Source organism: Brassica rapa, chromosome A03 (assembly GCF_000309985.2).
Source record: "Brassica rapa cultivar Chiifu-401-42 chromosome A03, CAAS_Brap_v3.01, whole genome shotgun sequence".
Lineage (NCBI taxonomy): Eukaryota > Viridiplantae > Streptophyta > Magnoliopsida > Brassicales > Brassicaceae > Brassica > Brassica rapa.
In genome coordinates, this window is record NC_024797.2 from 11,128,136 (window position 1) to 11,138,915 (window position 10,780).

Below are 10,780 nucleotides of genomic sequence, written 5' to 3' on the forward strand. Positions count from 1 at the left end.
TTTTTTCGATTTTCATCAAATAAGTTGCCTTTGATTAATTTTAATATTGTTTATGTTTGTTAACATAAGAAGCATCATCAGCTTTGTCGTCACTCTTATCTAAACTTCTTGATATCTTTTGCTAATTTATGTCTATGCATCTATCATTCTCCCAAGACGCAATCGTTTTTAGTTTTATTTTATTTTTAATCTTTGTGTGTGGTTTCAGTGAAAGAGCATCTTTGATGTTGTGACTTGAAACAAATTCTAACAACAATGATCAAGTAAAGTATCAATACTCTATTTCGCTATACGTAACTTTCAAATTCACACCATTCATTATTAGATGAGTTTAGTTGATCTTTTGTACCTTTATTATATAAAGACTTGAATGATCCATAAAGGAGAATAACATTTATAATAAGAGGTCAACATGAACATTACAATCAAAGTTCCTTATATACCAAAAGAGAACCACAAAACACCAGTTTCGTGAATTGCAAGCAACCCTCGTAGTTTCAAAAACCTGCCCTAAAAGGCAGAGGAAGTGAGAACCCACATATGGAATACAATAAAACTGTATTAATCTTAGTAATAACTTTTTTAGCAATTTGGAGACTATATGATCTATGTATAATAATTCATAAAATTTTGGTGAGCAAATCGAATGTTTCATATGGTTGTGACCAGAACCGGCCATGTTTTTGGTAAAGCTATCATAGCTCTTCTAGAACCACCATTTGCCCATTTGGTCCATGCACCAACAAAACCTGGAAGCTCTCAAAGCATATTGTAGATTTCTTGGCGAAACTTAACTTCATTTCTTGTCGGATAGGATTTAGCTCGTGCTCGTGGACTTCTTGATGTTGTGAGATGTCATGATCAATACAGTTTCTGAATTTACTACTTTACATGAAACCGACCCGGTCGGAAATTAAAACTTGGATCCTTAAGTAAAATGCCAGTTGATGCAGTCAGCGTCATGATGTCTTTAAACAACTTTCTTGTTCCAAGAAGTTAAATCAACACTCTCAAGATTCGTCTCGTGTAACAATATCATATCTATCTAATTAAACTATTTGAATGTGTTTCCTTGTTATAAAAGCAACCTTACTCACAGAAATATCGTTTTACACGAGCGAGGTCATCTTCAATCCGTCTTCTTCAACAAAATATATAAACCTAAACAAAACAAGTCGACAAAAAAAAGTAGAGCAAACAAAACAAACAGAAAAGTCTCACAACAACCTTAATTGATAATATTTTCTGGACACAAACACCGAGTCAAATATCAGATCAAGGATAACGTGTCCAACAACTGGATCATTTTAAAAAAGAAGTTACGGGTTGGACTTTTCTTAGGTCTTAATCATAGTATGCATAGGCCGTAAACGTTCATGATTTACGTTTTAAATTTGTTCTTATTCATTTAGTTGACAAAATGTTAATGTGTTATATCAATCAAACAATGTTAAACTCAATATATATACAAACTTGTGATAGATGGTACGTAACATCCAAAATGTTTACACGAATAATCTACAAAAAAGGTCATATACTCTAGACTTTGTAGCATAACTCAGGTACCAAAACACCCTTGAACAAACACACTTTTCCTTACATATAAAACTGTTGGGTGTATAACAATAATGATGTTTTAAGATAAAATACCATATATATATATATATATAACTAACCGAAATAAAGATAATTTTTTTTTTTTAAATGTGTAGCTGTGGAATTCCAACTAAGATTTGACATAGAAATCAAATGGGAGAAACAATACTAAAGAGAAGTTTAGATTTCTTGTATAATAAATATATAAAAGAAGAAAATGGAAGGGTACAAACAAACCTAAAATCAAATATGAATAAACAAGAAAACCATATTCTTCATCTTTACAAGATATCCACATAACAAAGAAGCAAAGAATAGAGGATCAATGGAAGGTTTAATACCAGCGGTGTATAAGGCCGTGAAGAAGAACCTTACTCGCCGTCGCTACGAGCGTATCTCCTCCACCACAACTCGTGAGTCTTATCACAACGAAATGAACGTGGACGGTCACCATCGACGTCGCTGGTCTGTTGGAGATAACCCATCATTATCAAGCTGGGAAACAAAAAGAGACGGCGGAGGTACGGAGAAGAAGAGTTGTTCCCCGTCGCGTGAAGGTCAGCTCGTGAGGTTTAAGAGCCATCGTTTGTTTTCTTGCTTCACAGGTCAATAGTATACTTAACAAATTCAAGAAAATAGGATATATGAATGTTTTTCGTGTTTGGTTAACTTATGATATGGATCATGTACGTACTAGTTATCATGGTGATGATCTTCTCATGAAGTTTACAGTATGGGGGGTTTGTTGTGAAAATGTATATTTGATGGGTCCTAAACGAGAAAAAGAAAACTTGTATGGGTCAAAGTGTCAAAATATCTATAATCCAAAGAAGACAATGCGCCTTCAGCTCTCTAGAAAGTGAGAGTGCGTCTGTAGATAACATCATTGTCACCCTCATCTACTTATTCATCATCAGACACAATCACACAACCACCATTACTAGGCATATCTAACTTGCCATCCATATCAAACACTGGACCTTTATTGTCTGCACCGATAGAGTTTCATTCCAACCGTTTCTTAGAAAGAAGAGTAACATTTATTGTAAAGAGGTTAACATGAACAATGCAATGGAAAGTTCTTGGATAGACCCAAAAAAAAGAGCTACAAAACACCAGTTGGTGTAACAGCAAACAACACTGCTAGTTTCGAAATACAGAAGAAGTGAGAACCAAACATCTAACTTTCACAGCTCATGATTTGGAAAAATCTATCTTAGCTCTTCTAGAACCACCATTTGGACAAAACTCAGGAAGCTCAACGCATGTTTCCCTCTCTCAAAACATCGATCATGTTGTAGATTCGCTGCTCTGCTTTCAATCGAATCTGCATCTCATCAAAAGCGTTTGAAAACAACAATTACCATCGTTATAAAGATAAGGTATAGGACTCAGAGAAAAGCTGAGATTCAATGCGCAGAAATAAGCTTTAGAACCTTTTTGGCAAGGAAAAGCACGGCATCCACAGTTCCCTCAGCGTATATTGATCTTCCACAGACATTGTGCTGGAACTCAAAGGAGACACTGCAACAAAACACAAAGGAAAGGAAGCTAGTTATGGAACATACACAGTTTCATAATGAAGATTAAATAATGTTTTAGATATGGAATTACGTTTTGTCAGGTGATGTCAAGTGATAGAGATGGAAAGCGTGGCCAGAGACATGCTCTTCAGGAACCCCCACCATCTCAATTTGCTGTTTAGGATCCCGTATCAATTGTATCTACCACACAAAAAAGTTGTATACATTCATATTCCAAGATCAAATAAGCTAAGTCGTTGCCGAGATGTAAAGAATAAAGTACAAGCAATGCACCTGATCCATGTCGTAAGACACTCCCAGGTCCTGAAAGCAAGAGATAACAGCTTTTGCTGTTCCGGAGGCATCCAACTTGCTAGCTTGATGAGACTCCATCACCTACAATTGGTGTTGATTAGTAGCAATATACAACTTATATATGTATAACAAAAGTAAGAAAGTAACCTCCAAGGAGTAACCAGAAAAGGCTCCAGGAAACTGCTCAGCCATAATCTCCATGGCCGCAAGAAACGCAACAACCTAGTGAACCAACAAGGTAAAGATATATGAGCTAAAAAGATCTTAAAATCCTTCTACCAGAAACATCCGAGTTACACACATACCTGTTTACCCATCTGTGGAGAAATCACAGCGTAAATCCTTGCTTCTTCAACAGTCTCATACAACTTGTTCCTGTCTCCACCAGTTGTTCCCATTACGAAAGGAACACCTACTTTGCTGTACAGCTCCGCATTATCTACATTATTATTTTTTTTAAATACAAAACTTTATAAACCCAACAACAGAGAAGAACTAACTCAATTAATCATCAAGTGGGAGATTTTGGAGTTACCAACATACCATTGACTGCAGATGGGATAGTGTAGTCGACAACAATGAGCTCCGGGTGCTTCTCAAACACAGAAGAAAGAACCTTCTCTCTCTCTGCAGGACCGTGCACAGTAATCTCTTTTCCACACACCTCCACCGTCTGACCAGCCTCAGCAGCAGATCCAAACGACGTAGGAACGATGTTCACTCCCGCAGAGTCTGCTGCTTTGATTACAGCCTTCCCCATTTTGCCACTGCATCCATTCACCTAATAACAGATAATAACATACCCCATTGCTATTGCTTGTACAAATTTAACTAAAAATTCCATAAGACACATACCATGATGGATATGCCATGTCCAGGCAAAACAGACTTCACAGCCTTTTCACCGGACTCCTCCGTCGCCGTCATAGATATAACCACCGGAAGACGACGTTTCACACTGCCCTGAAAACTAACACGGCTTCTACCTAAAGTCTGATTCTTTCTAGAAGCAAATGCGAGACGAGGGTTCACTGGACGAGTAAGGAACACACTTGAAGACGCCGTGAGCCTGTGATCATTTCAATACACGTTTATCTCACTAGATTCATCTTAAAGAGTTAAAGATCAATAGAATCGAAATGGTACCAGTTCGTTGTAGCCATATCCTATGGTTCAAGATTTTTTTTCTTCTCCTACAACTACAAGACGAAAGTTTACTTCTTTCAGTTTTGTCTGAAAATACCGGCCGGCGACAAAAATTGAGAGTTTTAGGGCTTCATCAAACCGGAAAATCTCTAAACCAAACCAATGGATTAAGTAGTTAACCGGAATCTATTAAATTAACTAAACCGACGGTAGAGAGGGTTATCTTTCTTTAGACTCTCACTCACTCACTCACTTACTAGTTACTACTAACCGCATCTCAAATGAAGTCGTTAGCTTCGCCGCCGTGTCTCCGCCTGACTCCGACAACACGCCGTCATCTCCACCCGCGTCAACCGTCTTCCGCCTGTTTCACTCACGGTGGAATCAAATCCAGTAGCTTATCATTCTCCTCATCCGCATCTGGTATTCTTTTTAACCTTCTCGCACTTGTCTCTCTTCAAAGCTCAATACTTTTTGAGATGTTAAAGAGTTCCTTGTTAGGTTTCGCGTCAACACTCTCTGTAGTAGAGAAGGAGCTACGCTCGTCGTTCGTGACGGACGCTGTTCGCCACGTCACCGGGTCGCTTATGAGAGGAGAAGGTCTTAGATTTGCCATCGTGAGTTCTCTCTTTCCTTTCACCTTTTTTCAGGATTTGTTTTGAGTTTTTGATAAGATTCGTTTTTTTTTATCTTTCAAGGTTGTTGCTCGTTTCAATGAGGTTGTGACGAAGTTGCTTTTGGAAGGAGCCATTGAGACTTTCAAGAAGTATTCAGTCAGAGAAGAAGACATCCAAGTATCATCATTTTTTTCGTCTTAAACTTAGTTTTTCTGATGGAACTGAAGCTGATGAGATTCTGTTTAATCAGGTTATATGGGTTCCTGGTAGCTTTGAGATAGGGGTTGTTGCGCAAAGGCTTGGGAAATCTGGAAACTTTCATGCCGTTTTATGTATTGGTGCTGTGGTATGACTCTTGCATGTGCTCATTCATATGAATGACTTCTTAGTTTGCCTTATGTTATTGAGACATGTTTAGAGTTGGGTTTTTTATGTGTGGTTAGATAAGAGGAGATACTACCCATTATGATGCTGTGGCAAACTCTGCTGCATCTGGAGTACTTTCTGCTGGCATCAATTCAGGTTTGGAGTACTCTCTGCTGCATCTGGAATACATTATTGTATTTTTTTACATTTCCAAACTCAAAGAGCTGCTTCATTTTTTTCTCTTGGTCGGGAGTTTAGACAGTTAGATTCCCACAGCATCAATTTAGTTCTGGATTTTGAGTCAGTGTTTGATGTCATCTTCTCTTGCCATTTAGTTTAGATTTGCAGTAGCGGTAACGCGTTTGATTCCTAATTTTGCAGGTGTTCCATGCATATTTGGTGTACTGACATGCGAGGACATGGATCAGGTTAGATTGTGAATATTTGATGAAATGTATATAGCTGATTCATCATAATGGATAAATTACTAAATTATTTAATATATTGTGGTTAAACTGAAACTACAGGCTCTGAATCGATCTGGTGGCAAAGCCGGAAACAAGGGAGCTGAAACTGCCTTGACAGCGGTAAGTATACATCATTATCATCAATCCTTTTTACTCTTAGAACAAAGATGTACAAGTTCCTGATGATTCCATTAAGAAAATGTTCATGTTATCATCATGTAGAGTCCTTGAATTTTTCTCTCTCCTTTTTTGTCTTTATGCAGCTCGAGATGGCGTCGTTGTTTGAGCACCACCTGAAATAGCTGCTCGTTCCATGGATGTGCAATGATCACGTATGAGAACTTGTTTCCTCTGTCGCATTTGGTTACGATCCTATCTCCGAAACTGTACCTCAAAAGATTGTCAAAATGTTCTTCTTTTACCATTGTGTCAAATACTTTTTGTAAACTTTCTGTCTTTTTTTTTTTTGAATCCTCTGTAATAATAATAGTTCCTCTGAATTTTGGGGGCTATTGAGACCAATAAAAATAAATATGGTTTTCATCTGTCATAATATTTTGAAACTTAGGTGTCAAAATGCAACTGAAGAGGCTTTCTAGCCAGCCAATAGTTACTTGACACGATGGATTTGTCGGTGAGGCGAAGATTACGCGTCAACATCTATTAGTTGATAGTTAAGTCTAAGTTCAACGAATCAGACAACTCCACAGAAAGCACTCTTTTGTCTCTCGGTGACTCACATTCATCCAACTCTTCAGGTAAGACTCAAACCCACTTCTGATTTTGCGTTGATCCTCTCCTCTGTATTTGATCTAGAAGAAGGTGATGATTAGATCGAGTTTTTGCTGATTCTGACCTTACTTTTTACCCATCTGTTTGACATTTTACTTGATCTAGCACTTATCCTCTTTAGATCGAGTATTAGGATCAGCCTCTTTTTCTTTTTTTTTGCTTTCTTGATTCATGTGATCAGAAGACATGCAATGTATGTTCTATCGTCTAGTTGTTGAGATCTATTCTTTTTCATGGGTTTTGGTCTCCTTTCGTTTCTAGATATCTTGACAATGTCCTCGTACCTTGTTTTGGTGGTTATATGACTTGTGTAAATGAAACCTGACCTTTCACAACACGTTTTGGATCCTTTTTTCTTGTGCTTTGATGCTGCTTAGGTATGTCTACATCTGAGAACAAAGTTGAAATCGTGGACAGAGCCCACAAGGAGGAAGAGAAAGAAGGAGAAGGCGGTTTCCTAGACAAGGTGAAAGATTTCATTCACGACATTGGGGAGAAGATAGAGGGAGCCATTGGCTTCGGCAAGCCAACAGCTGACGTCTCCGCCATCCACATCCCCAAGATCAACCTCGAGAGAGCTGACATTGTCGTTGACGTCCTCGTCAAGAACCCCAACCCAGTCCCCATCCCTCTCATCGACATCGACTACCTCATCGAGAGCGACGGGAGGAAGCTCGTCTCTGGACTGATCCCTGACGCTGGAACCATCAAGGCACATGGGGAAGAAACAGTCAAGATACCGTTGACTTTGATCTACGATGACATCAAGAGCACTTACAACGACATCAACCCCGGGATGATCATACCTTACAGGATCAAAGTTGATCTCATCGTCGACGTCCCTGTCTTGGGGAGGCTCACCTTGCCTTTGGAGAAACGTGGAGAGATCCCGATCCCTAAGAAGCCTGATGTTGACATCGAGAAGATCAAGTTCCAGAAGTTCTCTTTGGAAGAAACCGTGGCGATTCTCCACGTGAGGCTTGAGAACTTGAATGACTTTGATTTGGGGGTTAATGACTTGGACTGTGAGGTTTGGTTGTCTGATGTGAGTATTGGGAAAGCTGAGATATCTGATTCCATCAAGCTTGATAAAAACGGAAGTGGGTTGATTAATGTGCCGATCACGTTTAGACCAAAGGACTTTGGTTCTGCGCTTTGGGATATGATTCGTGGTAAGGGAACTGGGTACACTATTAAAGGTAATGTGGATGTTGATACACCGTTTGGAGGTATGAAGCTTCCTATTATCAAGGAAGGTGGTGAGACTCGTTTGAAGAAGGAAGATGATGACGATGACGATGAGGTTATTATATCTTCTTCTCTTTTGCTTGTAACTTGAACATTGTTATATGATTGTTTTGCTCATAGAACTTATCTTTGGTTTCTTTTTTCAGGAGTAAGGAGAAGAGATCAAGAAGATGAGTGTGTTAAGTACTGTACTGTATCTCTGATGTTTAAAAATAATGTTGTTTTTATCAAATTTAAAAATCCTCCCAAATCACTTAAATGACTTTTGTTTAGGTGTTAATCATAAATAGAGTTTAATAAAAATTATTATAATTTGATTGGTTAAAGGATATTTTATTTTTAATTATTTTAATTAGATCTAAAATAAAAAGTAAGTATAAAACTAATTAATATCTCTTACCAAATAGTCTAAATTCTTACCAAATAGTCTAAATGGTATTACAAATAATAACTTATGGTAACTAGTGTAATAATGTTTGATTAATTTTTTTTATATATTTATATACTACCTAAAATAACTAGTAGAACACAATATATAGAAATCGACATAATGATTTCATTTTCTTGTGTAAAATATTATATTAGTATATAAAAAATTATTATTATTATTATTATTTTTATAATGTTCATATATGTTTTATAAGAAATTTATAAAATTATCTATCATGGTTTACAAAATTATTATCTTAATTTTAAACTATTTCTATGAGTTTACAAAACATATACAAAAAAATAAAAAATTTCATATATACTAAACGAGAAGTCACTTAAGTGATTTTGACTTATATGTTGATCATTTGTGAAGTTTTTAAAAAATATTATTATGATTTGCTTGCTCGATAAATTTTAATTTTATTTATTTAGTTTAGATTTTAAATAAAATAAAAAATCTAGAACCAATTAATATCACTTGCCAAATAATTTAAATTATATTATAAATAATGATTTATGGAACTAATTTTTGAAGTTATATAAAGAATAATAACATTTGATCATTCTTTTATATTTATAAACTAAATAATATAATGAAGAAACTTTTTATAATTTTTAATTATTTTAATTCGATCTAAAATACAAGATAAGTCTATAACTAATTACTATCAATTGCCAAATAATCTAAATTATATTAAAACTAATAGTTAATGGTAGTTAATTTTCAAAGTTATAGAAAGTGTAATAATGTTTGATCAATTCTTTTTATATTTATATATTATATAAAATAATGAATAGACAACAATTTATAGAAATTGATATAATGATTTCATGTTCACATAAAATATAGGTGTATCTATAATAATTATTAATGTCTCATAATGTTCATATATGTTTTATAAATAATTAGGTTTTGAAGATTGGACATATTATATTTAACGAAACATGTGAGAACTTTGATTTAAAAAAAGGTTTTGCATTTAAGTCAAATAATATAGTAAATAAGGTAATGTTATGATTGAAAATAATTCTAAGATGAATTTTTGGTTTATTGATTGTATGTTTTGTATTTTTATTTAAAGAGAGAAATAAATATTTGGCAAAAAAATATGTAAAAATTAGGAAAATATTAGCAAAAATTAATAAAAAAACGAAATGATAATGAGAAAAAAAAAGATCGAAGAAGATGCATAATATGTGTTGGTGAAGTTATTGTGATAATTACATATATAATTCCACAAGAATTTGTTATTACTAAATATTCATCAGTTATTTTTACATAAAATTTATAGAAATTTTACGACTGATTTTCAAACTATATCAAATTAAAAATTATATTTTTAATGTGTCAAACTATATATGACATTGTATACATGATATTTATTTACATACAATATCTATATCTGTGAATTCGCAGGTACCTACTAATGTCTTAAGTTAGATGAAAGACTTTGTTGTGTTTAGGATGGATCAGACTTTTGAATAGAGCTGTCTGGCCTTCTTATATCAGTTTGGTTCAGTTTTATTGGACCGGGTTTCATATATATGCCTTACAAGAGTTGACATAAACACACTGGCCATAACCTAAATGATGCACATAAACTTCAAATCTCAAGTGATTTACGGTAATCTATAATACACGGATCAACCGTAATTTACCGTTAGTACTGTGTTAAAGATCTTACTAGAGTGTCATTTTAATGGTTTGTAAACAATTATCCAAAACGTTTGTTCTCTTATCAATTATCTGATGATGAATTATATTGTAATCATTAAATCCTAATTCATGAGATTAATCATTTTTATCGCTAAGCTTCCTTTATATATTAAAAATTAGTGAATTGGTGCAGTTCTCTTATCTTATGTAATATTTTTGTCTATGTGAAAATTTATTTGGTACATACAATAAAAAGACTCTATAAATTAATAATATTAGGACTATAATATTTTATTTATTTATAGAATTATTAATTTACAAAAACAAATCTTCTTTATATTTTTTTGTAAATATTTTTATTTATAAAATACCAAAAAGTTGATTTTACTATATATATTAATTAAATTTTAGAAAATAGACTTTCATATTGTTTTACTATATTATATGGTGTATATTTTTATGTTTCATAGAATTCAAATGTGGTTTTCGATATAATTTTACTACATATTATCAAAATATATTGAAATTTTAAGAAAATAGAGATAATTCATTGTTAATATAAAACTAACAATGTAACATTTAGTTTGTACTTACATAAAATTTATATATAGATATATTATT

The 10,780-nt window shown here is 34.2% G+C and overlaps 4 protein-coding genes across 5 annotated transcripts; 3 read left to right on the top strand and 1 right to left on the bottom strand.

Annotated features, from left to right (window-relative positions):
- Positions 1–1,861: 1,861 nt before the first annotated feature.
- LOC103858111 lies at positions 1,862–2,836 on the top strand. The gene has a single exon (XM_033289125.1). The coding sequence runs from the start codon at positions 1,922–1,924 to the stop codon at positions 2,207–2,209; it is 288 nt and encodes a 95-aa protein (XP_033145016.1). The 5' UTR covers positions 1,862–1,921; the 3' UTR covers positions 2,210–2,836.
- Positions 2,614–4,737, bottom strand: LOC103858112 (4-hydroxy-tetrahydrodipicolinate reductase 1, chloroplastic). The gene is made up of 9 exons (XM_009135404.3): positions 4,581–4,737; positions 4,290–4,503; positions 3,978–4,215; positions 3,740–3,873; positions 3,582–3,656; positions 3,414–3,515; positions 3,211–3,320; positions 3,033–3,120; positions 2,614–2,923 (listed from the first exon to the last, which is right to left on the bottom strand). Exons 1-9 carry the CDS (start codon positions 4,595–4,597, stop codon positions 2,855–2,857), a joined length of 1,047 nt encoding a protein of 348 aa, XP_009133652.1. The 5' UTR covers positions 4,598–4,737; the 3' UTR covers positions 2,614–2,854.
- Positions 4,738–4,772: 35 nt separating this feature from the next.
- On the top strand, positions 4,773–6,580 carry LOC103858114 (6,7-dimethyl-8-ribityllumazine synthase, chloroplastic). Its single transcript, XM_009135405.3, has 8 exons — positions 4,773–5,003; positions 5,082–5,197; positions 5,279–5,374; positions 5,448–5,543; positions 5,641–5,719; positions 5,945–5,991; positions 6,091–6,150; positions 6,294–6,580. The coding sequence occupies exons 1-8, from the start codon at positions 4,862–4,864 to the stop codon at positions 6,330–6,332; spliced, it is 675 nt and encodes a 224-aa protein (XP_009133653.2). The 5' UTR covers positions 4,773–4,861; the 3' UTR covers positions 6,333–6,580.
- On the top strand, positions 6,580–8,401 carry LOC103858115. Of its 2 annotated transcripts, none has more exons than XM_009135406.3 (3): positions 6,580–6,788; positions 7,200–8,125; positions 8,217–8,396. In XM_009135406.3, exons 2-3 carry the CDS (start codon positions 7,202–7,204, stop codon positions 8,220–8,222), a joined length of 930 nt encoding a protein of 309 aa, XP_009133654.1. In that variant the 5' UTR covers positions 6,580–6,788; positions 7,200–7,201; the 3' UTR covers positions 8,223–8,396. The 2 variants fall into 2 exon arrangements, with proteins under 2 accessions (XP_009133654.1, XP_009133655.1); XM_009135407.2 differs by having other exon boundaries at positions 6,712–6,852; positions 8,217–8,401.
- Positions 8,402–10,780: the final 2,379 nt, after the last annotated feature.

Bases quoted from the DNA above. Each gene is read 5' to 3' on its own strand.
- LOC103858112 (XM_009135404.3), bottom strand. The intron at 4,216-4,289 runs GTATGTGTCTTA...ATCTGTTATTAG, and splicing joins GACATGGCATATCCATCATG to GTGAATGGATGCAGTGGCAA. The intron at 3,657-3,739 runs GTATGTGTGTAA...TTGGTTCACTAG, and splicing joins CTCCACAGATGGGTAAACAG to GTTGTTGCGTTTCTTGCGGC.
- LOC103858115 (XM_009135406.3), top strand. From the start codon at position 7,202: ATGTCTACATCTGAGAACAAAGTTGAAATCGTGGACAGAGCCCACAAG.
- LOC103858111 (XM_033289125.1), top strand. From the start codon at position 1,922: ATGGAAGGTTTAATACCAGCGGTGTATAAGGCCGTGAAGAAGAACCTT.
- LOC103858114 (XM_009135405.3), top strand. From the start codon at position 4,862: ATGAAGTCGTTAGCTTCGCCGCCGTGTCTCCGCCTGACTCCGACAACA. The intron at 5,004-5,081 runs GTATTCTTTTTA...GTTCCTTGTTAG, and splicing joins ATTCTCCTCATCCGCATCTG to GTTTCGCGTCAACACTCTCT. The intron at 5,544-5,640 runs GTATGACTCTTG...ATGTGTGGTTAG, and splicing joins TTTTATGTATTGGTGCTGTG to ATAAGAGGAGATACTACCCA.